The 25427-nt window shown below is 38.1% G+C and overlaps 1 protein-coding gene across 5 annotated transcripts in view; it reads left to right on the forward strand.

The window, feature by feature from the left end:
* SORCS1 (sortilin related VPS10 domain containing receptor 1) overlaps positions 1-25427 on the forward strand; it is a 512256-nt gene that overhangs the window by 464911 nt on the left and 21918 nt on the right. For all 5 annotated transcript variants that reach the window (XR_009631038.2, XM_067465847.1, XM_060768373.2 and 2 more), the window contains exons 19-23: positions 1000-1186; positions 9305-9438; positions 13423-13546; positions 14930-15042; positions 17108-17239. Coding sequence is in view for 4 of the 5 variants with exons in the window: in XM_067465847.1 (XP_067321948.1) it covers positions 1000-1186; positions 9305-9438; positions 13423-13546; positions 14930-15042; positions 17108-17239 (690 nt within the window). In the remaining variant the exon portion in view is untranslated. The remainder of the gene's footprint in view (positions 1-999; positions 1187-9304; positions 9439-13422; positions 13547-14929; positions 15043-17107; positions 17240-25427) is intronic.

Here is a 25427-nt window from a genome sequence, read left to right on the forward strand (position 1 = left end):
AGATACAATAAAAGCCTCAGTCGCTTTAGGCTAGAAAGACCAAAAGAAATGGGACACAAAAACATGGTATAAATATTTAGTGGACTACCTCCTCCAAGATTACATCGGCGAAAGGAAAAGTTACTATAGGATGGGCCAAATCAGAAAGTCATGGGAGGCAAAATGGAAAGGCTTAATTTTACAGAATAAAGGGGAAAGATAAATATAAGGAATTAAACAAGGTTATCCTCATGATTGAACAATTGTAATAAGTACAGCCAAATTTGTAAACTGTTCCTGGGGAGAGGAGGGAGGGAGTAAGAGGGAAAATGATGTAAACATGTGTTACCAATGGAAAATGTTTTGAATATTTGTATAATTTTGTGTAGTACTATACACAATAATTTTGAAAAAGAAAAAAGGAAAAATAGAAAGAAGAAAGAAAGGAAAAAAGAACCAAGAACACTTAAATGATAACAGGTGATGCTTTCTTCTTGAGAAGATGCCTTTTGTAGACTATTTTCAGGTTTTTTCACACTTTTAATTTGTCTAATTATTCCATGAAGGGTGCATGTGGTTAAATTTCTACCACCATCACTCGTTTTAGCAAACATCAATGCAGTCTAACACCACTTTTCTGCTTCTTGGCAGGGGGTTGGACTGGATGGCCCATAAGGTCTCTTCCAACTCTATGGTTCTATGATTCTACTTTGACAGCCAAAGCTATGAAACTCTGGAATTTTTAATTTGGCACCAGCATTCTGGCAAACAAGGCTAAAGAACTTGTAAAAACACAACTCACATGATCCCATATCTAAGCTTTGGCAGCTAAAGTGGTGCCAAACTAAGATAATTATATAGTGTAGATGCACCATTAGCTGACTGAATCAACAAGAGGAGACCAGATTCTACATAAATCTCTTCCAAATATTCAAATTTTTGGAATCCAGGTTTTATGGAAGTTCTATTACTTATACATTTATACACTTATACATTTTTCTCCCTATCTCTCTCATTTAGGGGGATATTCAAAGATCAATAATCCGGATAGATTTTGGAGATGGGAGTGCTGTGTCATATGCCAATCTCAGCTCAACAGAAGATGGAATCAAACACATCTACCAGAATGTGGGGATTTTCCGAGTAACAGCACAGGTGGAAAACAGTCTGGGAGCTGACAGTGCTGTCCTGTACTTGCATGTAAATTGTATGTTATTACTGTTAGTATATGAAATATTTTTAAATGTTCTTTTTCATATGGTAAAGTTTCTGAAAGTTGATAAATCTTGCTGATAGCAGAGGTGGTTAGTTTTTATCTTAAACCAATTGTATGAAAAACTGGGTTTCCTCTACTGAGCTGATATAACTTAGCACTCCTCTACATTGATAACTCAGAGGAAAAAAGAAATATATATATATATATATATATATATATATATATATATAGAGAGAGAGAGAGAGAGAGAGAGAGAGTCTACTTTTGCCTTTCTGTCAGCACCTCATGTACTGAAGAAGGCCAAGTCCAAAACATTTGCAGAAAATTCAGTTTTTAACAAAAATGATTTTTTTCAGGCAGCCCTATTTTTTGTACAAAGGAAATTTCACAAAAAACCCCACAGCCATGTAAAATCTTGCAGAATGATAACCCATTCTCTGCTCCGATGTATTGATATGCATCACCACATGGGCCATCTAGTTCCACTCCTGACAGGTGGCCATCCAGCCACTGTTTAAAAGCTTCCAAAGAAGGAGCTTCCATCACACTCAGAGGCAAAGAGTTCCACTGTTGAATAGCTCTTACAGTCAGAAGGTTCTTCCTAATGTTCAAGTGGAATCTCCTTTCCTGTAATTTGAACCTCAGACAATTTGAGTCTATGCATCACAGGAATCCCTTTACCTATAACAAACCGCTTATAAACTAAGAAACAGAACTGTTCACATGCAGGTTTGCTGTGTATCTTACATGAGCATATCCTATATGAGGGAATTTGAGGTTTTCATTCTGCCCTCTTTCACCATCCTCCATATAATGCAAAGAACTTGGGGTCTCTATGAATTATGATCATCTGGCTATGGAGATGTAAACAGATGCTTTCCTCATCCTAGTTACACTCTGGAGCAATAGAGTGGCTATTGAGAAATTTGAATCACACTATAAGGATGTCTTGGTAAGATTTTTTTTTTGCAAATAACCAAAAAAGAAAAGCTTTGATAGACATAAAACTGATTTACATCTGCTTTTGTCACAAACAGGCTTCCAGCCATTGTGTGGAGTCCATCTGGCGTACTACACTAGCAATTGCATTTTTTTTACAGGGCCACATAGTGTGGCTGAGGAAAGGCAGATAAAATGTGCTGGCTCTGACTAATTTATTTCTCCAATGGCTTACTTCTTCACAACTGCTGCATTTGCCACTTTTCCCTCCTGCACCATCCGCTATATACGAGGAGTTGCACCAACAGGATTCTAGTCACTCTGTGTTAGTGCAGCTCTTCCCAGCCACTGTAGAAAGCTCAGAGTTTGCCTCTACCCTCAAATCAGAAGGCTAAGTTAAGGGAAGGAGGAGTGAAATGTGTGTTTAGTGCCTTTTAGTTGGTGGAAATGCAGATGATTCATAATCCTCCTAGCTCCATTCCAGTGAAATAAGGTTAAAAAATGTGCTTGTCTTGGGGATGGTATTACATTTCTATCATTGTTGGAAAGAGAGGGCTGTTGCTTTAAGTAAATGAATTCAAAAATAGAGTTCCAACTAATCCCGCTGATAAGAGTCCAGTAGTGTTAGGTTGGACAGCAGACCCTTATATTTTGATTGTTCTACCTATGTGGATAGAAATTCTATCTTGTATTTAGTGATGGAATTTATATATCACTAAATTACAGGCAGTCCCCAAGTTACAAACATTAAATTTTCAAATGATTCATAGTTAAGAATGGGAGTGAGACAACAGGAAGTGAGAGAAATCTACCCTAGGAAGGGAAATTCATTCCTCAAAAAGTTATAATGTGGAAAAGGTGACACAACTGAAGTTTTATCAGCAATCCTTGTTTCCACAACAAGCCAAGTTTTTCAAAATCCAGTTATCACAGGGAAGGAAAATGAGATTAAATCTTCTGAACAGGGGCATAGACAGCAAAACAAACATCACGGGGGTCTTAACTCTTCTTTATGCTATACAAATTAATATATATATAATGGTATATCAATATATTTTTATTTTAGGACATACACATACACAAACACAACAGTTACAATTCCCACCATCACCTCGAGGATTACTTTCTTTCACATGTTAATCGTTTTTGGAGGCAATCCTTCTAGATTTACAAACTGTATAATATTTGTATTGTATTTCTTATGGCCTGATCTCTAGACTTATTCATAATATAGTTCTTGATCTCGTTCCATCTTTCTTCAACTTCTTGCATTCTATTTTCATTACATTTTTAATCATTTAGTTTTACATCCATAATTTCAAATTTCATTTGGTCCACCATATACTGATACTATTTATTTACTGTCCAGTTTGATTGGTCTTTCCATCAAAATACTATCACTGCTTGTGTGCACTCAATTGTTGCTTCCTTTATTTCCCTGTAATTTCCCATTCCCTCTCTTTGTACTAAGACCACCATTTCTTTTGTTATAACCCAATCAGATCCTAGTACTTGGTTTGAAACATTTTTATTGTCTGCCAGAAATATTGTACCTGTTCTCATTCCCACATCATATGCATAAACCACCCTTTCTGTTGACATCCATGCCAGCACTGATTGGTCCCCTTTTTATAATAGTATGGTAATTGACAGTGTGTACAATACCACTTATGTAATATTTTCCTCCTCATTTCTCTTACTACCTTACTCTTGTATTCTTTGACACCCCTATTGTCTCTACTACTTGTCTCATATCTTGTTCTGTAATTTGTAACTCCATTCCACTCCATATAATGGTATATATTTGGATGAACACTTTTAAAATGTGCCTGTTCCGACTTAAAAACAAATTAAACCTAAGAACAAACCTACAGATCCTATCTTCTTCATAACTTGGGGACAAGTAGGGCATTGTTTGATAATTATGTTAAACCTATTTACACAAATAATTGGATATAGCAATAGCCAAAACAACCCAAGTAATAGACCATTAAAGGAATAAACCAATACAATAAAATTGCCTGCTCTGCCTCTTTTTCATTCCCATCTTTATGGAAATGGCAGAGAGACAACAGCCAGACCTTGTTTGTAAAGGTCACTAGAAACTAACAGGGAAGCGGTAATATCCCCAGAGAGGTTTGGAGGGTCTCAGATAACAGGGCCATGCAGTCTGCTGCAATTTGACAGGAAATGATTCCGCGGGGGCCCATCACCATAGTATGCCACTGTGTTTGCAAGCTAATGAGGCCACTTGATAGAAGAGCGGTTTGCTTATGCAGGCCACAAGTGGCAATGAAAAAGTCATTGTTTCGGTCACTCCCCTCTTGTAAAGCATTCCCACACCACGACCACATAGAACTGAGAACAATATTGGAATAGAGTGCAAAGAAGGAAAGAGGTTACTTGGCACTCCCAGAAGCATCACAAACATTATAGCCTGTGGTGTTTCCAGAAATCAATACACAAGCAGTCTTCGTATTTGTAGATTCTATAGCATTTGTCATGGGAACTACGTCAGCTCTGGGCATTATAAGCCTGCAGATCCCATCAATCCTACCCAATTTAGTCAGTACTCGGGGATTATGGGAAGTGCAGTTCAATGGCGCCTGAAAGCATTGCAGATACCCTTGGTGTGAGTAGGGTAATTATATTTTCCTTTTATGCCTGTTCATGCAAAAGATCATAGTGGGTGCCCAGGATAGCATTTTCATCTAATCAAATTATGTTTACAGAAGTCAAAAAAATGATGGTAGCCCTTTAAGGACTAGCTTTTATTTTATATTTAAGAATAAAAAAGTTAATTACAAATAAAACTTCAACCAGTTAATGCTTTCATCTAAGATTAGTCTGGATTTGGGTGAAAATTGCATTGCTCTCCTGCTTTTATTAAACTGTAGGTTCTCAGTTCCTCATCACTGTCTCTGCTGCTGAGAGGCGCAGTCCAACAACCATATATGGGGTTCTGTAGCTTTAAAAAGTAAGAAACCAGTGCACCAATTTTCCTAGAACTTTATTTTCTCTGAGAGCATTCCAGAGTTTGGAAGTATTCTATTTGTTGGACTAAAACCATTTGGGTCCTGCTTACCTTCATGACTGCATTTCCTTGTATGAACCAGTGCAAGTGTTAAGATCTGCCAGGGAGACCCTTATCTTGCTCCCACCTCTGTCACAAGCATGGTTGGTTGGGGCAAGAGAGAAGCCTTCTCAGTGGTGGCCCCTGGCCCTGGAATTCTCTTCCCAGGGAGATTAGATTAGCCTCCACCCTCTGGAAAGATCTAAAGACTTGGATGTTTCAATGTGCCTTCAAAGAATAGTTCAGTTATCGATCAAGTTCTGCCTAGCCCTCTTCTTTTAGTAGGATCTTCAGTATTTTATGGAGCTCCCGGTGGCGCAGTGGGTTAAACCCCTGTGCCAGCAGGACTGAAGACCAACAGGTCACAGGTTTGAATCCGGGGAGAGGCGGGTGAGCTCCCTCTGTCAGCTCAAGCTCCCCATGTGGGGACATGAGAGAAGCCTCCCACAAGGATGATAAAACATCAAATCATCCGGGCGTCCCCTGGGCAAAGTCCTTGCAGATGGCCAATTCTCTCACACTAGAAGCGACTTGCAGTTTCTCAGGTTGCTCCTGACACGACCAAAAAAAGCATTTTATTCCCAGCCCCGGGCCCAACAGCCTGCATTTGCACTAGCCCTTGTCCTGCCCTGTTAGCCCCACATGCCCACATTTCCAGACTATTGGTTGTTTGTTACTTAGTTTATGTTTCATGGTGTTTTGTATTTATTGCCTTTATGGTGTTATTAACTGTTTCTTATATGTTATAACTGTGTATTTTGTAACCTTGTTTATATTGGGCTTGGTCCCCATGTAAGCTGCCCCGAGTCCCTTTGGGGAGATGGAGGTGGGATATAAGAATAAGGTTGTTATAATTATTATTTTACTGACACAAAAACATAGTATATCACAGCAAATGAGATATATATGCTGGATTTCATATCACAAAATCACAAGTCAAACACTTCCCAAGCGTCTAGGACTGTGTGATATTACTACTACTACTACTACTACTACTATTATATTCAAATCATTTGTGCATTGAACTAAATATTATCTGGTCTACAATTCAAACCTACTTACTAGCTGAGGCTTTTTACTGTAGAAGTCAACCAAGCAACTCCGGGAGGTATTACTGGAAACCCTACCTGTGCCAAGCACAGCCAATTTTCTCTACAGCCAATAGTCCAAGTGTAGGTAGAGCAACTTTTATGTTTTACACTTCCCCTGAAGAATTGGGAAGGTGAGGACTAGTTATGGGTTGGTGGATTAAGATAGTCACCTCTTCCAGGCAGATTTCTCTGGTTTCACCCCTGAATTATGAAATTTGTGTTTCCTTTCTCCAATGAAATGTGTGTATATTTGTATGAATATTCCCTAATTTGTGCTTGTATTTATTTATTTTATTTATTAATTATATTATTTCTATCACACCTTTCTCCCACTCTCTGGACACAAGTCAGCTAATAACAATAACTGCGTTATTTACTAAGGCAGAGCAAAATTATTGTTAGTCCTTGTAAGTTCTTAAGTTAGCGGGAAAAAAATTCAATAATTGCCCCCCAAAATTGCAAAAGATTGTCCATTCTCATAAAAAATCCGCATACTTTTCTTGTTAATTTTGTCATGTAGATAGAAGTACAACACCACCTGCTGTTCTAAAGCTGCATTTTTAAGCTGCTTTTTAAAATTCCATTATCTTGATTTAAGTAATTAATTTGAATTCTCTACTTCAGGTCTGATTGGTTAGGAGCAATTAAAGTAGACCCTTTGCATAATTTTTGAATGGTGACATTGAATTCGATTGGACTGGTTGGAACTGCTAAAGGGATTTAAGGACAAAAATAATCAGTTTGGGAAACGATTGGATCCTTAAAGAAGATATATGTATGATTTCAGAATGTACTGAAATAACATGCATGGCAGCAGAAGGGATATAATTCTTTGTGAAAAAGTATTGAATTATTTTACCATGAGAAAATCTTAGCAAACCAGCTGTAAGGAAGCATTAAACCCAAAGCAGAAAGGAGACTGAAGTGTGCCAGGAAAAAGAAGCCCAGGGAGGATAGCTCCAGGAGGTCATCATTCTTCCTTACCTGGAAGTGGGAACCCTCCTTAAAATGCCTTGGAAAGAGTGTATGGTGTGACACCTCTCCTCTAGAATAGAATAGAAACAACTTTAAGAAGCCTCCTTAAAGCATACACACTTGCCTGCAGCACATCTCCTCTAGAGTAGAAACAGGTAAGAAGTCTCCTTAAAGCATGCACACCTGTCTGAAGTGCCTCTCTTCTAGAGTAGAAGCAGCTTTAAGAAGCCTCCTTTAAATGCCTTGGAAAGAGTGCATGGCATGGTGCAGGCCCAGGAGAGACAGCATGTGTGCCTTCTTATAGCACCTCTCCTCTATAGTAGAATTAGCTTAAATGCCTAAAATGATGGGAAGGGGAGTCTGGGAAGCCCCTCCAAGGACTAGATAGAAAATGAATCTTTTGGCACCCTAGAGCGAAAACAGGTATCTGCTCATTCGAATTTGGGAGGCTCCCAAAAAATGGATGAAGGCACCCACCAAAATCTAAGACACCAAAACACTGAAAAGGATAACCATTTACCTGGAATGCACAAGCCTATTTACAACTGGATTTTTAAAAAAATGTCCCAAATGTATACACCCGTAACAGGATTAAAGATTTCAATAATGTTGAAGCGGAGCCCTACACCATCCACAGTGAGTCCATTTTCCTCTGCAGACGGGAAGTGATACAACTTCACTTCCTCTTCCTATTTTTAAAGGGACTGTAGAAGAAAGATTTTCGACTTGCTGTAGCAAGGTGTAGTTTGAAAAGGTATCTGGGGTAGGAAAACTATCTTCTGGCTCTTGATGTTTCTTTCTGCCAATTTGAAGAGTTCTGTTTTATTCTTCATTGTACCTTTTTGCTATCAAAATAAATGATAGCAAATGAAAAGCTGAAGGCTGTACAGAGAAGTCTAAATTAATTCCCCCCAGGCATTGCAAATTATGTGTGCCTAAGAAATAAGAGGCAAAGCGTGTGGAGTAATTAAATAGGTGTTTGGAACTGATATTTTTCTAAAATAAATACTCATTGGTTGACTTGGAAAATCCTTCCTAACAATGTATTGAGATTACTTTGCTCATATTATGCAACCTTATATTGAGTCAAATCAATTGTGTAACTAGACAGCATGCTTTCCTCGGACTAGCAGCTGCTATATGAATTCTCATGCTCTCATGTCCTGCTTAATATCTTGTAGCCAGGATCTGAGTTTTGAGTCCTTCTCAAAACAAATTGTGTTCTGTCATTATACTGAGAATTGCTTTAGTGAGAGCAATCTGTACTTGGAAAAGTAAATGTATCATCATTGACATAGGTGTTCTTTTCATTACGGTTAGGAATCCTTTGCTCATTTCAGCTGCCTATGAAATACAGTCTTATGAACAGAATACTTGTGGGAGATCATGCTCATTTTCCTGCACTGAGTTTGCCATTCCTCTTGGAAACCCATGCATTCCCAAGTTTCTTTGTTTTTCCACCTAAATCTCAGACTGTTTTAACACATCATCACCAGAGTGTATATTTGTAGAGTTGATGTGTTTTTGTCCTGAAATACTTCAAGCATGGCTTCGAAACTGGGTTATAAGGTGAAATCAATGACTTGACTTGAATGATTAGAAATGAAACCACTTTTTTGCTGCATGCAGCTCAGTCTAAATATGTTTAGGGCAGTTTCATGCAGGACAATATTCTTAAACGAAAGTGATTTCTATGTCTTAATCTCTTCTATCAGCATTGATCTTGCATTTTCCAGGTTGGGTTTGATTTCCCTGTATGAATACATTGCAAAATGAAATACATTATAGGTGTGACAGTTTTTTTAAAAATCCAGTATGGTAGTCATTTATGTTCTATATTCCCTTTTTTTAAAGCAGTAAATCCAGTAAATTTTTACTCCCAGATAAGCATGTGTTGACTTGCTGTCAAAGGTGAAATAGGATTGTGTAGAAAGTAATTCATGCTCCTGACTGAAACCCAGGAGAGGGAATTTGAATTAATTAATGTGTAAAAGTCATAGACACGTTTTCTCTATTCTTCTTTGTTTCCAGGCCCTTTGGAACATGTCCATTTATCACTGCCATTTGTAACAACAAAGAACAAAGAAATTAATGCCACAGCAGTTCTGTGGCCCAGTCAAGTTGGAACACTAACTTACATCTGGTGGTTTGGAAACAACACTGAGGTCTGTATTTTGTGCAGCAAAATGAGTAGCTAAATCATGAGATAATGTCATTATCATGGGGGTTGTGAATTCTCTTGAGGAACAGATTCCAGGACCCTGAAAACCACAGAGAGCAATTCTCAGCACTTTAATGTTGCAAATCAGCTTTTTTACAAACTTGCTTAACTGCCACTGTTTAGGCCTCATTTGCATTTTATGCAAATCACTAATCCCCCATTGGACACGGCTGAAGAGATCAAACTGAGAAAACTGCAGAGTGACAGATTATCAAAGATTCCAAGATTAGAACCCCCCTCCCCCAATTTTGTTATGTAAAATGCAGATTTTTCTCCCTTCCTTTAAAGCTTATGTGACATATCCAGACTTCAGACATAAAGTTCTGTGTTTGGTTGATGTTCTCTCTGCAGTGCTGTAGGGCTTGAAGCTGTATTTTTTCATCTGCAGGACTGATAAAAGGAAATGTTTGCCAACAGTCCCAACACCTACCCTTTTATAATGCTAAACCTATATGAAACTCTCATTTGTGCTGTAAAGCTGGAAGAATGCCTCATTATGACACACTAGGAGAAGTGAAATGACATGTAGTACATTTTCCTGCCTACGGACACTGTTTCACATAAAAGCATGCCAAAATAAAGCCACTATCTGCTTTTTCCTTTTCCTCAGTCGTTTGTTGGAAAAATCTTAACCAGTGCTTGATAAAGTGTTCTTTTTGTTTGTGGATGTACTTCTTTAAAACTCCTTTACATTTTCAGCAGGGATTTAGGAGAACTGACATGGCTGAAGATATCTTCATATATCAAGGGCTCATGCTATGGGTCACACAGATCTACAGAGTTTTCCACTTGTGTTAATGTAAACTCTTCTTTGTCAGTGAATGGTGGGAATAATGGTATCTCTACAGATTGCTATCTCTGAATAATAATAAAAATTGTGGTGAAGATCATGACACAAAACAGCTGTGATCATATAATGACATGATAGAATGTGAATCTTCAACAGACATACCACCCCCCCCCCCTTTATCTCCATGTGCAACTGACTTCTCAACTACTGGAAATTGCTTCCTCAATGACTAAAGTGCCTTCTACTCAGCTGAATAAAATCCCACATTCTCTGCTTTGAACTGGGATATATGGCAGAGTGGACTCAGGGCCGTTCCACACAGCCCTATATCCCAGAATATCAATGCAGAAAATCCCACAATATCTGCTTTGAACTGGGTTATCTGTGTCCACACTCAGATAATGTAGGGTTTTCTGCCTTGATATTCTGGGATATAGGGCTGTGTGGAAGGGCTCTCAGATAACCCATTTCAAACAGATATTGAGGGGGTCCTTCTACACAGTCCTATATCCCAGACAGGCCCGTAGCCAGGATTTCGTTTCGGGGGGGGGGGGGGGGCTAATTTTTTTTCAGGGGGGGTTTCGGGGGGGGGGCTGAGTTTCGGGGGGGGCTGAGTCTGAGTGAAAGAGGGTCTAGCCTAGCAAACCTTTTGTATCATTACCCCAATACCCCCATGCATATGGGATATATTGAGTATGGTGATCAGATCATGATATGAATAAACATAAGTTTAAATAATGCACCAATAAGGCCTTTTCGCGAACCACCATGAAAATTTCGGGGGGGGGGGGGGGCTGAAGCCCCCCGAGCCCCCCCCCCCCCCCCCGGCTACATGCCTGATCCCAGAATATCGAGGCAGAAAATCCCACATTATCTAAATGTGGACTCAAATAACCCAATTCAAAGCAGACATTGTGGGATTTTCTGCCTTGATATTCTGGGATATAGGATATAGGGCTGTGTGGAAGAGCCCTGAGTGGATGATGGTGGGTGTAATTGCCTAGGCAGCATGCACATACCTTTCTGCAAATGGAAACAGAAAGAGGATGCCATTGCATGGATCTCTGGAAGGCCTTGAAGGATGGCACTTTTGTGTTCCTAGTCAGACACTGTTTGAGGACTCCCACCTTCTTCCAGTCAATAGATGGCAATGAAAGGTTCACTCTAGGAGAAGGCACATTGGTTGTGAGGGAAGCTACACTATAGTATGCACTCTAAGGATATTGATGGGCCAATCATTTATTTCCCATTGCACATGGTGATGTTGAGCATCACACATTCATATCAGCTTTTAATGATGTGTACTACTGGCATAATAACATCATAATGACTGCAATGCAATACTTGGATCATCAAACTGCATAGTAGCAGTTCTAAATGCCCCTCCATATTTGTCTGTGAACCAATTGTTTTATACAGATAAGAATCTCCTAGTGTCAATGAGGATACATTGATTAAATATCATTCCTTATCTCCTCACCATTTTTTTTGCTTTTACATCAATATGCAATTAATCTTAACTTTATTAATCTTAACTTTATTAACTTAACACCCACTAAAAGGTGATTGTTAAACTGTTGATGTTTAAGAATGGCACAACTGGGAGCACCACAAAAAATACTTTTCTGTGCTAGATTCCTGCTTATTTTAAGGCTAATTAATTTAATGTAGTTTTGACACCCAATATGGTATAGTGCTTTGAGTGCACAACTATGACTCTAGACACAAGGGTTTGAATCCATGCTTGGTTGTGAAAACCTACTGTGCAAGCCTGGGCAAATCACCATTAGTGGAAAAGAAATTGAAAACAGACAACAACAACAAATGCCATTTTTCATTTGATTGGTGATGAGTATGTGACTACTTTAAGATAAATCTCTTAAAGATTAATAATAAATTTGCTACTTTAATATGAATATAGTGCAAGTTTTGTATATAATGCTTGTTTGTTATAGTGTTTGTGGAAAACTGGATCACTGTTGGATTTCCATTTGGAGGCTTAGTGGTCGTGGAATTGCATCAATCTTCCAAACTTCCCAGTTAGATATTGCATGCATTAGAATGCCAGAACACTCTGTATCAAGATTGGGAGCACCACGGAAAAGTATTCCCAAGATGCTGAATTATTTTAAACTTTCCACATGAAGCTTCCTTTTGAATATTTCAGAGGAAGGTTTTTATTGATACTCACAGCTGAACATATTGTATCTAGAATCGGCAAAGAGTAGTCTCCCAAGTGGATATTCATCCTTAGAAATGTGCCTTCACCTATATAAACTAGCTTTCTTTAGTCACTTCGTATTCCATTCTTCTCCTTTATTTAGCTTCTTTTTGTTTTGTTCATAGTATGGTCCAGATTATGAGCAGAATATCCACAGGATTGGAATCTGTGGTTTCATTTATCTACATTTGACAAAATGTTGTTTTGTTTAATCCACATTTAACAAAATATGTTTTTCTATGTGCTCCAACATGATTGTATTGTAGTATTAGGCCAGAAGTGCTTCATTTAAATAGGGTCACGATTATCCACAGTTCCATGTATCCATACTAAATTTATGATTGTGGCTACAGGGGTTGTAAGGATTTGCTGGATAAATATTTTACCATTAATTACTCTACTGATTAATTCCAAATTGGCTAATCATGATGCTACGTTTTACCTCCAGCAACAAAGCATATCTCTCAGAACCCTTCCACACAGCTGAATAAAATCTCATATTTTCTGCATTGAACTGGAATATATGACACTGTGGACTCATAATCCAGATCAAAGCAGATATTGTGGGATTTTCTGCCTTGATCTTCTGGGTTATATAACTTTGTGGAAGGGCCCTCAGTAACATAAGTAAGAGGAACTCTCTTGTATTTGGGTCCTGCTTGTGAGGATGAAATAGTATATAAGCAGGCTTTTGGTCTGAAACATCAGAGTTATTTCTTATAGTTCTTATAGTATGGTTAGGGAAAATGACGTCTTTTGTCTCCTCTCAAGTTTGGCCATGCTGCACACTTTTAATTCTAGTGTATTTTCATTAATGGTTTTAGGGGAAGAACTTTTGATTTCATTCTCTGTGCATATAACAATAAGGCTAGTAACATCAATGAGTACTTATCTCATTCCTCTTGTGTTTTTTGCAGCCACTGATTACTCTAGAAGGGAACATCGCATTTACATTCTCTGCAGAAGGAATGAACACCATCACAGTGCAGGTTTCTGCAGGAAACACAATTCTGCAAGACACCAAAACAATTGCAGTGTATGGTGAGCCCTATCTTGTTCACTGTTTTTGATTTATTCTTTCCCCCTGTTCCCTGTTAAATTTTTGTTTCTATTTCATGGAAAGTATAGCCAGTAGGTTGGTCATAGATGTCTAGCATTTAATGAGCTGATTTGTTAACAAGACTTCAGATTTATTTAAATTAAGAGTTTATTCTGAGTCAACACAAGGTTGAAACTGATTTTACTTAGAAGCATCAGTAAGGAAATCACAAGCAGCAGTTCTCGTGACACTGGTTTGTATTTGGATTAAGTGGAACCATTGTCAAAATAGGGCTGGAAGGAAGCAGCCAGTAATTAAAGCCATGCAAATACAAACAAGGATTTATTAATTTCATCATCAAGGCTTCTGCAGGTTGGTCTCACTTTCTGGTCAAGGTTGTAATTAGTGGCAATGATTAAAATCCTAAAGCCATTGTGATATATTTTTCAGATGATTCTTTTTCCATGCTGTGTGTCCAATCTTTGTCAAAATGGACAGATAGGCAGATGAGCACCACTGTGCACAAACTATTAATGTGAAAAGATTTACACTAAACCCTATTAAGAGTGTAGTTTATTTGTTACAGGTGAATATCTGCTTTCACAGTGCTGTGAAAGTCCTGGTTGCCTAATTGTGTGCTATTTTGATGTTCTCACCAGAAACTTTAGGCCATGTCTGCATGAGCCAAGTAAAACAAGCACACTTCAAACCTTGTGTGAACAGTCCTTCATGACATATAGTCAGTTTAACAGAAGAAGCACTGCTTCCAACTACTAAGGCAGCACAAGAAGAACCTCTAGTTTCTCTGAAACTTCAAGGAAACTCAGGAGTGACCCAGGTGTTTTAGACATGTTGACAGCTGGATCAGGCTGATCCCATGTCCATGTATGAAAAAGGCACATGGGCCAGAAGCAAATCCAAGCAGCTCCTTAGCAGAGTCTTCTTGGCAACATTACTTCTGGTGATCACATGGTTGGGTGTCCTGTTGTAACTTTAATTGAAGTGCTATTGCCAGCAAGGCTTTGCCTGGAAACTGTTCTTGATTGGCAAAATGGCAGCAATTGCAGTGGCCTGCAGAGGGACAGGGCACTGGTGCCAATGTGCTATTGGCTATCCGGTCTCCAAATGACTTTATGGTGGATTTGAATTATTTTGACTGGTGCAGACACAGCTTTTTTGTGTGATTGAGTGTACATACTGTGTGTACAGTGTGTATACAGTGATGATGGTGATTTATGAAAGATTGGGTTCTGGATTCTATCCTCTCACATGCAATGTTATCGAATGCACATATGGATTATTAAGCTGAGCACATTTTAGAAGTTCAGTATCCAAGTCCTAGGAATGCTCACACATTACAGTCCTGTCATTCTTTTTTCTCCTAGAGCAATTTCGATCGTTAAGGTTATCCTTCTCCCCAAACCTGGATGAATATAATCCAGACATTCCTGAATGGAGACGGGATGTTAGTCGCATCATCAAGACAGCTCTAGTTGAGGTAAGTGGGAAAAATAAATTGTTACTTATAAATGATATGATCTTCCAAAATTAATGTAAGGAATAGACTGTAATTTAAATAAGGGGAAAACATATTCTTCAAGTTTCTTTCCTTGCTAGTTCTTTTTTTTTTTGTTATCGTACATCACTGTCATTCTCTTTCTCAGGATGCTGAATATGTGCAATTAAAATTTAATTTAATTTCTGGCCAGAGAATAACAGTTTAAATTTACAATTGAGCTTCTCCATCTCTTTTCCTTTTCATTTTGTTGCCCAAATCTAGCCTTTTAGCCATATCTGCTGTAACATTAAGCCAGTAGCAGCCAGGCTTTCTGGATCACTGCAGGTTGCCCCTTTGCTTTATTTGTGATAATGCAATCCATTAATCACTTCTGCTAAGTTTATTTAGTAGCAGAATATAGCACTAAAAAGGATATGCTTTGGCCATATTTCTTTTGTAGAGTTAATGTTCCAGAACATAGATCCAAGGAAGTCCTGGATTGTTGTGCAAATGACATTCTTGGGGAAGTAATTTCTGTTAGTATCCCTGGTACTAACATAGTACTATCAAATTTGTTGAAAGAGAATTTGTCTTGAGATTGAACAGAGTGTGCTTCAATATAATTTGAGTCATCATATTGTGAATTGTTTTGCAGAATGTGTTTTCATCTTTACAAGACATAAATGACTTGTCCCTGCCTTAAGTTAAGTAATATTTCCAGATATCACAGATAAATCAATATTTAGGGCACAAAGAGTATATAAAATATAGACTGCCATGGATCCATGATGAATGTCTGCCTCAGAAAGTCATACTATGGCTAGTACTCAGATTTCCAAATGTGGCAAAACTGATAAGGGTCCTGTAAATCCAAGTGAATCTGTGATATTTTCAAGTAGGATCTTTCTCAACAGAAAATCCTTTCATTAAATAGACCCACCAACTGGCCTATACCAGGCTTTGTTAAACGGAGTTTTGATGGCTTGCAGGTCCTATATGGGCTCAAGAAAATTGTGTACATTGAAATATACCCTACAAAATACACATCCTCTTATATGCATAGATGTTTATACCATTAGGGTATTCTGTCTCTACTAATTATATCATAATCTATCATAACCAGGAGGGCCTCAAAGAAATACATTTCACCTGTCTTTTTTCTGACACTTATAATAATGATAACTGGAAAAACATGTAGCATGTGTGAGAAGTCCTGTGTTAGATTTCCTTTCAACACTGATGTCACGCAGAAATCTACCTGAAACTTAAACAAAATTCTGAATTCAGTGGGAATGTGGCCTGCTAACATTTATTCAATAGCTTTTATTTTATTTGGGACTAACATTGGATTTAGGTTTGAATTTCCTAAGCACTTGAATAAACTTGACATAAAAGATCAGACTTTGCTCAATGGCTGCCCAAAATTCCTCTCTTAGTCCAGAAGTAGTTGGTTTCTGTTGTGGTGCCACCAAAGAGGTAATTGTAAATTTGTCAATGTATCTGTACCAATTTCCTCATTTTGAAAAGTGCAATTGGCTTGCATTGTGTTCATCAGATCATTTGCTTTGTCAAGACCTCCACTATAACCATAGTACTTATTAAAACACTATTTTTTAAAAAATGGAAAATGTAGCAATTCAAATAATTTTATACTGCAGTACATGAAGTGACTGGCTTGACCTTGAAGGAGCTGGGGGTGGTGATGGCCAACAGGAAGTTCTAGTGTGGGCTGGTCCATGAGGTCATGAAGTCGGAAGCAACTGAACTAATAAACAACAAATATTTCAGCTTGAAAAAAAAGAAATCAATTTACTTTTCTTCTTCAGATTGGTTATTAGTCTATAATGGGAAGTATGCCATTCACATCAGTCAAACTGCTCCACCCAGTAAATCTGATTTAATCCCAGGGATGAAGTGGTCATATACCCCATTTGTAAAAGAGGTTGCTTATTTAGGAACCAGAGAAAGGATAGCGGTTTTTATTTCTCAGAAGGCAGCAGTTTCTAAATTATTTCAGCCAGGCAGATTTTACTGGTTACTAACAGTTTTCCTTTCTATATCTTAGGCAACAGGTATTCCCAACAAGCATATCTTGGTGGCAATCCTGCCAGGTTTACCTACATCAGCTGAGCTCTTTATATTGCCTTATAATGACGCAACAGGAGGAAATAGACAAACAGCAGAAGATCTCCAGCAGGTTTCTGTTCCTTTACTTTAGTAATATTGGGAGAGATTGTATTTTGTATATATAACAAAATCAATTATGGCAAACAGTGAGAATTTCAGGCAGAAAGTGAAAATAACACACATTTCATATTAACTTTTGTTTCATTTGTAGAACTGTTTACTTGAATGATAAGTTTCTTAAAGCTGTGAAAAATACAGCCCATCTGCTGATTATATTCTTGTGCACTTTCATACAACTAAATTGAAATTGAGATTTGTGCAACTGGGTTGACAGAAATAATTTTGTCTTTCTTTGGACTGGGGACAGTATCAAATGTAGCGAACTGTAGTACAGGGGCAGGCATGTAGCCGGGGGGGGGGGGGGGGCTCAGGGGGCTTCAGCCCCCCCCCCCCCCGCCCGAAATTCTCATGGTGGTTCGCAAAAAGGCCTTACTGGTGCATTATTTAAACTGTTATGTTTATTCATATCATGATCTGATCACCATGCTCAATATATCCCATATGCATGGGGGTATTGGGGTAATGATACAAAAGGTTTGCTAGGCTAGACCCTCTTTCACTCAGACTCAGCCCCCCCTGAAACTCAGCCCCCCCAACCCCCCCCCGAATTTTTTTAGCCCCCCCCCCCCCCCCGAAACAAAATCCTGGCTACGGGCCTGTACAGGGGGGAAATTCCTGAAAATGGAAAGAAGTCCTTGTAACCACAGAATGTTTTGATTCAATCAATTCTGTTATAAAATAGGGATCAGCTGTACAGCAACCTCAACAATGCAGATAAGGCTTCCTTATGTATCCATTTATCAAAAGAAGCTCATGCCAAGATGATAACTGGGTGATTTATAGATGCAGATATATTTTTAGAGAAATTCCCCACCTTATACTTCTAGTTGCATTCCTTTTGAATAATATTGGATGAAAGTACATACATACCGGAACTGTGGTGCAGCTGGCTGGGTGTCAGCTGCATTAAGAGCACTAATGACAGAAAGGTCATGAGTTCGAAGCCAGCCCAGGTCGGAGTGAGCTTCCGGCCAATTTGTGTAGCTTGTGGTCGACCTTTGCAACCCGAAAGACAGTTGCATCTGTCAAGTAGGAAATTTAGATACCACCTAAGTGCACAAATTTAACAAATTTACGAGGCCATAAAAAATCTGCAGCAAAAGCATGTGGGGAATGAGGAAAGTACTTCATCAGTGTCTCAGATGGACGGTGAAGCAACAGCTCCCCTGGTGGCCAGAAAATTGGAATGTTAAATAGCCTCAAACTGTCTGTCTATATGTGTTGTGTGTCTATGGCATTGAATGTTTGCCATGTATGTGTACATTGTAATCCGCCCTGAGTCCTCTGCGGCGTGAGAAGGGCAGAATATAAATACTGTAGATAAATAAATAATAAATACTTTACACCATTTTAATTGGATTCAGAAGCTCTTTTGGCAATTATAGATGGCACCAAGTGAAATCTGTTTCAGAAAACACTGCTTGGAAATTCATATATAAATTTGTTCGGCATTCTCTAAAACTCCAAAATTTAATCAATTTTCTGGATAAAGCCAGTATTTTTCACTCACTATTTCAAGTTATTAATGCTATTACATTTAGTAATTTTGAAAAATACATTGTAAACTACTTTTTTTTAAGCAAGAAGGCACTTTCATTTATTAAGCTGAATCATCTCTTAAATTTTGACCTAAGTTCATCTGTAAGCATTAGTTGATTAGAGTTTTTATTTCTCATGAACTTGATATTTATTTATTTATTTATTTATTTGCTGTATTTGTATGCCACCCTTCTCAACCCCAAAGGGGACTCAGGGCGGTACACAGTGCTCACAGTGCAACAATTCATTCCCATTGATAAAAAACTGTATAAAACATCAAAATTGAACCTCCTCTGATAAAACATTAAACATTATTAAACACATCACATAAAATAGCATCACATATCACACAAAGTCATATCCGTTGTCCATAAGCCATCTTGGGTCATTGCACTTTCATCATTCACTTTAACTTTAAATACTCCTGTGATGGGCCGAACGCTTGGTTCCACTACCTGGTCTTTAGCAACAGTGTTCGAAAGATTTAAAACCAAATTTGAATTGTGTCTTTTTTTTCTAATTTTGATGGCTATATTTCAATGCCTGCAAATTCTATTTTATACCCCAATGGCAAAGCAAAAATTGCCCTCAGTTTCTGGCTTTGTCCTTTTTCTCTGTACATTTTCTCCACATACTTCTAACAAGAGGAATGAAGATTTACTTCCATGCAGACTTCTTCCCCTCGGCACAACTGGAAATTACAGCTGATCCAGCTCACTTGCAGCACTTGGCTATTTATTGAATTCCACAGATTATTATATAGATATTTTCCCTGTGTATTCCCAGGCAGTCTGTGATCAAGTGTTATACCTTTGTGATCTAGTATTATAGCTCTAGCACATTGTCACCAGAAGCCTTTATCAGAAAACAAGAAGAATATAACTGTAAAGAGAGCTTGCAGTATCTTCACCCCATTACAATCTCTGTTTTATAGAAATTAATTCTTTATTTTTGTTTAGGCATGCCCCATAATATTATTTTGGCTTGCCAAGATGCAAAGATCTGCATACAACTTATTTTGTGAAGGGAAACCATATTCATGCCTTCTTTTATAATTATCCCCTTGATGCTGGCATTTTGTTCTCAGATACCTAACTGCTCTGAGTACCAGTGACAGAAACACATTTTCTTGACATCTCCAGCAATTAGTGTCACTCTAGAAATGTAGCATGACGTAGAAAGTCACTATTAAACAGCTCATTGTAATTCTTTTTCCCAAAAATATTAGTCATTCATTAATATTGCTTCAGTGAGGTAGATAGTTGACAACAGCTAGTGGGCATGTGTTTTTGCTTTTACAATGACATATGTGCTTTTTTAGGTAGGTGCTTTGGAGTTTTGCATGAATGTTTTCATAAATATATTTCCTATAGAAAGAAACTGAGCATGGTTTATACAAAGCTTGTTTTTCAATATCTTCTACCTGAGCTTGTAGGTAATACAGGATCTCAAGATTTGCTTCAAAATCTTAATGTACAAGCTGGGATTTCACTCTTATGCATAAGTGCTAAAGGATGTGTCATCACCTTCATCTCAAAAATGTATCTATCTTGGTTATGTGGAATACATTCTCTATTTGACTGTCTAGGACAATGCATCAGCCCAAATATTTCTTGAATCCAATAGTTGACTACATTCCACTAAATTCTGGGTCCACTGTTGGTACCATAAAGCAGGTACTTTGGGATGGGAAGGATACTCATTTTACCTTTCTCTCTCCACCTTTGAACTTGAGGGCCTATGATGCAGGAGTCTAGTATAGTTTTGAGCAGTGATAGAATTCTCAGGTACATTCTAAAAGTCTTGATTCTAGGGATGGAGTCATATACCATTTACTAGCTCAGAAGTTTTGCACCATATGATGCAGTCTGTTCTCTCCCCTATGATGGGTTGTATTGCAATCAGCACTTTATGTGCTCATTGAATGCTATCTCCAGCCTTCTAACTACCAGGCAATTCTGGTGAGGAAAGAGGAAACAGCAGGGTGAATCTGTCTCCCCAAGCACAGTGCCTCTTGTGACGCTTTCCCAATCACATGGGGAAAGTGTCACCTGCACAGGGAGGTCTCGTGCTGACTCCAGTGGTAGCCTCCTGTGTTGCCAGGAAAGATCTGGTTGGGGGTGAAGCCACAGACGACAACGTCTGATGGCTGCCATGGGGCTCTGTCCCCCAAGAAGGCTCTAAGCATTCCAGGAAGCTTCTCTTGGACCATGTGATGAGGTCATTAGGTTGTACTACTGTACAAAAGGATGTATTGAGGGTAGCAGGGATGTAAAACACATGGCTTCCAGGGTACCTGAAAATCAGGTTTCTTTTCTGTGGCCCTACCTAGTTTCTCCCAAATTTCAGATATCTGTGTCCAAAGACATAGAAGTATATTTAAATTTAGCATTTCCAATTGTTTTTAAAATAATTCCCCATACTATATTTTATGGCTTGATTTGATTCGAAAACATGCAAATAGGTACCACTCTGGCAGGAAGGTAACGGTGCTCCATGCAGTCATACTGGCCACACGACCTTAGAGGTGTCTGTCTATGGACAATGCCAGCTCTTTGGCTTAGAAATGGAGATGAGCACCAACCCCTCTACCTTTGATTCTAAATTTTGACAAGATCATAGGAGGGAATTGGCAGCAGACCTGCTGAATTTGCACACATATCACATTTTGGAAACACAGTTGTGTGGATATAAAGAAAATTAGCAACAGATCTGTTTGAGTTGCCTAAATAAACCATGCCTCTTTGCCTGGAAATAAGTCTCATTGAATATAGTGGAATTATCTTCTAAAAACAGACATGCATATAATTGTACATTGAATAAACCAGTATGCATTCAGTATTCATTGTGATGATCTGCTAGAATGCAGTCTTGACACACCTCCAATTAAAGCATGCCCATATAGAGTCACAACAGCAAGAATTCTTTATGCAAAAAATGGAAGGTATTCTAATTATAAAAACATAGTAGGGAGAGTTTGGCAGGTAGCAAGGATAATGTTGTGCATGTAAAATAATGAAGCCAAAATATAAAATATACTGATGGAACCACAATTCCTCCTCACTGAGACTCAAAATAGCATAATAATAATAATAATAATAATAATAATAATAATAATAATAATAATAGAATACTAGAATAAGGTATGGAAATATAAATGTTTAAAATTATTTAAGGTGTCTTTTTTTTTTTTTTAGAAAACAGGATAGTACATAAAGCAGACTAAGGTCACACAAGCAGCTGTGCCAGCTGCTATACTATTATTAATTTACTGGACAAATATATTTCTGCTTCATAGTGCCATGCAGTCTGGCAGAAAGCCAGACATTTTTGACAAAGGATGCTGAAGGAAGAATAGAAGCTTTGCACAGATAGGCATGCTTAGTAGAAATCATTGACATCCTTCAGGAAGCTGATACTTAGCAATATTGTGCTTGATCTAGGGTTACATTGTTCTTGTTATTATATCTGCTGTCAAGTCAACTTAGACTGGATGGTGAACCTATGGATGAGAGTTCCTCCAAGAGACCCAAGGCCCTTCCACACAGCCCTATATCCCAGAATATCAAGACAGAAAATCCCACAATATCTGTTTTGAACTGGGTTATCTGAATCCACACTCAGATAACGTAGGATTTTCTGCCTTGATATTCTGGGATATAGGGCTGTGTTGAAGGGCCCCCACTTGACCACTCTGGTTAAGTTTTGAAAATTTACGGCTGTGACTTCCTTTACTGAGTTAACCCAACAGTAATGCTGTCTTTCTCCTCTCCTGGCATTATCATCTTTCCCATTTTCTCATAGTATGTCAAAAGTATAATACCTATAGCTTTGTCATCTTGTAATCTAGACACAGTTCAGGCAGTCAACTCTCTTTCAGTAACACATTTTTGAATAGATTGATGCCCACTTCAAATCCCCAAATCCCAGTGAGCTTTAGTCAATGTCCACCTTTCTTCATGATCCAAATATAGAGATATGTCATGCACATATATAATATATCTTCCTAAGTACCTACTTGTTTTCATGTCCAAAATATTTCTTTGTGTATTTACTGGAAAACACACTTCCTTAAAAGCATGAATTTCATTCAAAAATTATGTATTTTATATTTTAACTTAAAATGCAGAAACTTGTATCAATATGAGGTCTTCTTTTTAGGTAACAGCTATATTGTTAAATTAGATATTACAAAACCCCGAAATATAGCTGCTTTCTAATGCATGCATTTCTTAGGAGGCTGTGAATTAGATCAGTGTTATTTATCACCCAAACACACGTCTCAAGAATATTCAGCTTGCACATGGCTGAATTAGGTGCTTCCTCGCAATACTTGACCGCCTCACATGACTCCCCACACAGCAGTTCTTGCAGCGACATGCTCCAATGAGCTGTCAAAATAGTTGTTGCTGCAAGTCAAAGTTATCAGACAGTGTGCTGTATTGTATTTGTCTGTTTACACCTTACCTTTCCCCAAAGCTGGAAATCAAAGAGAGCTCCATTGGTCAGAATTTGGTTTGTTGACAGTGCATAGTATGCATTAGCTAGAATTCTTTTGGTAACATACAATTGCATATATTCACTTTGGATGTTTTACAAGGAGTTCCTTGTCTGGAAATAACTCTGTACTGTTGAATTAATGCTATTTGACACACTTTAACTACCATGGCGCAATACTAGAGGTGTGCATTTTTTTTCATTAGTCCTTGTAAGTCATTAGGCTTGGTGGATAAAACAATGGTTCAAAACTCATTTCAGATGCAGGGGGTGCTGGTGGTTCAATTCTAAAGTCACTTTCAGATTTTTCAAAAAAAATTCAAAACTTTCCAAAACTTCTGAAACTTCCGAATCTATTCATTAATGCGGACATGCATGCTCAGTAGGAAAAAACAGTACTGGCACTGGGGAAACTTCAGGGGATTCTCCCTCCTTCATTTTAGACCAATCCTGATGAAACTTGCTACAGTGATAGAAGACATGGACCACTGTTAGCTCACCAAATTTCATAATCTTTGACTTATCCATGGATTTTTGGCAAATTTCCAAAGTTTTTATAAAGAAATGTAATAATAAAGAAAATCTGTTCCTGGTTTGAAAGTGTTATTTTCTTTTCATTGGGTGGTCTTTACTTTGAAAGTAGTTGTTCTACTCCAGAAACTTTTTTGTGTGGAACAAACTGTTTTAAATTGGTGTAGAACAGAAATCATAGTACAGATCCCATCAAGGGACATCTAGATTGACCCCTTCTTCTGGGCAGAAAGGCACCATCCAAATTCTCCTGATATCCATTTGTTTCCTCTACTGAGTTGGAGGGGACCCTCAAGACACATCCATCTGTTTATTCCTTTTTGCAGATGCAATCAATCATTTTATTTTATCATTACTTACTGACTGTAAAGGGCTAGCTGGCTATGGCTGGCTACTCCAGTGTCTTGTTCATAATAATCAGGCAAAAGTAAAATGTTTGGTTTATGTTGCTTATTGCTTTGCTGCCTTCTTTAGACACCTTTGTAGATTCAATCAGTTTATTTTATTTTTAGACAAAGACTGCTACAGGCAGCTATTTTTGGGTCCTTCAGCCATTTTGGCTATTGAGCAGATAAGCATCGTGGGAAATGTAGTTTAACAGCAGGGCCTTTTGCAATCTCTACCATTGGGGGCCTGGCCTTCAAAAACTGCTACAGTTAAAGATGGCTCAGATTAGCCATGCCTATCAATTCCCTCCATGCACTGCCCACGGTGTGGAAGGCATGAGATTTTAAAAATTCCCTTGCCTTTACCAAAGTTGCTTAATGGTTGTGAAAATTAAAATAACCTTGATAAACATCCAAACATTATAGGATATTTCTGGAAAAAAGTAAGTGGTTCAAATTCAGATCCCCACCCCATCCCACCACCACCTTTCATGCATGGTTCAAAACTGCATCGGATGTCCAAATTCATGTTTTATTCTGAATTTCAGTCTATTCTCAACAAACTTATCCAACCCTATAAATCATGTCAAATTTATTAAATTTATACTTACCCAATACTTTTTCATTTGCATTTTGTAAATCTTGGAAGCCTCCCAAAGTCATTTTTTTTTCAGTGTAAGGAAGCAAAGCAAGACCAAAAAAGGCTGCCTTCCCTTTTAAATTAATGGTCTCTTGCCATTAGGAGAGGAAAAACAGAGAGAAAGCAGAGTTTGCTGGGAAAGAAGGCAGATAACTCTGGGAAATGCAGTACGGGAAAGCAAGGAACCCTATGGCAGAGAATGCAAAAGGCCCTGACCTACACTACATTTCCCAGAATTCTGCTTGTATCAGAAAGCCCCATAAGGAGAGGGGAGAGATTTGTCCCTCCGTAGCAGCAGCCAGCCAGAGTTCCAATAAATGGTTGAATCTGCAAAGATGAGGACTGTTCGATATTTCTAGTAAGTATATTATTATTATTATTATTATTATTATTATTATTATTATTATTATTATTATTTAAATCAGTGCTGGCCTGGGAAGAAATCCCTAAATGGATGGTCCTTGTGGGTCCCTTCCAACTCAACAGGGGAAGCATAGTAATAAGTTGAGGGGCTGGATGGCCATCTGTCAGGAGAATTTTGATGG

The sequence above is a fragment of the Anolis sagrei genome, chromosome 3 (genome assembly GCF_037176765.1).
Source record: "Anolis sagrei isolate rAnoSag1 chromosome 3, rAnoSag1.mat, whole genome shotgun sequence".
Lineage (NCBI taxonomy): Eukaryota > Metazoa > Chordata > Lepidosauria > Squamata > Dactyloidae > Anolis > Anolis sagrei.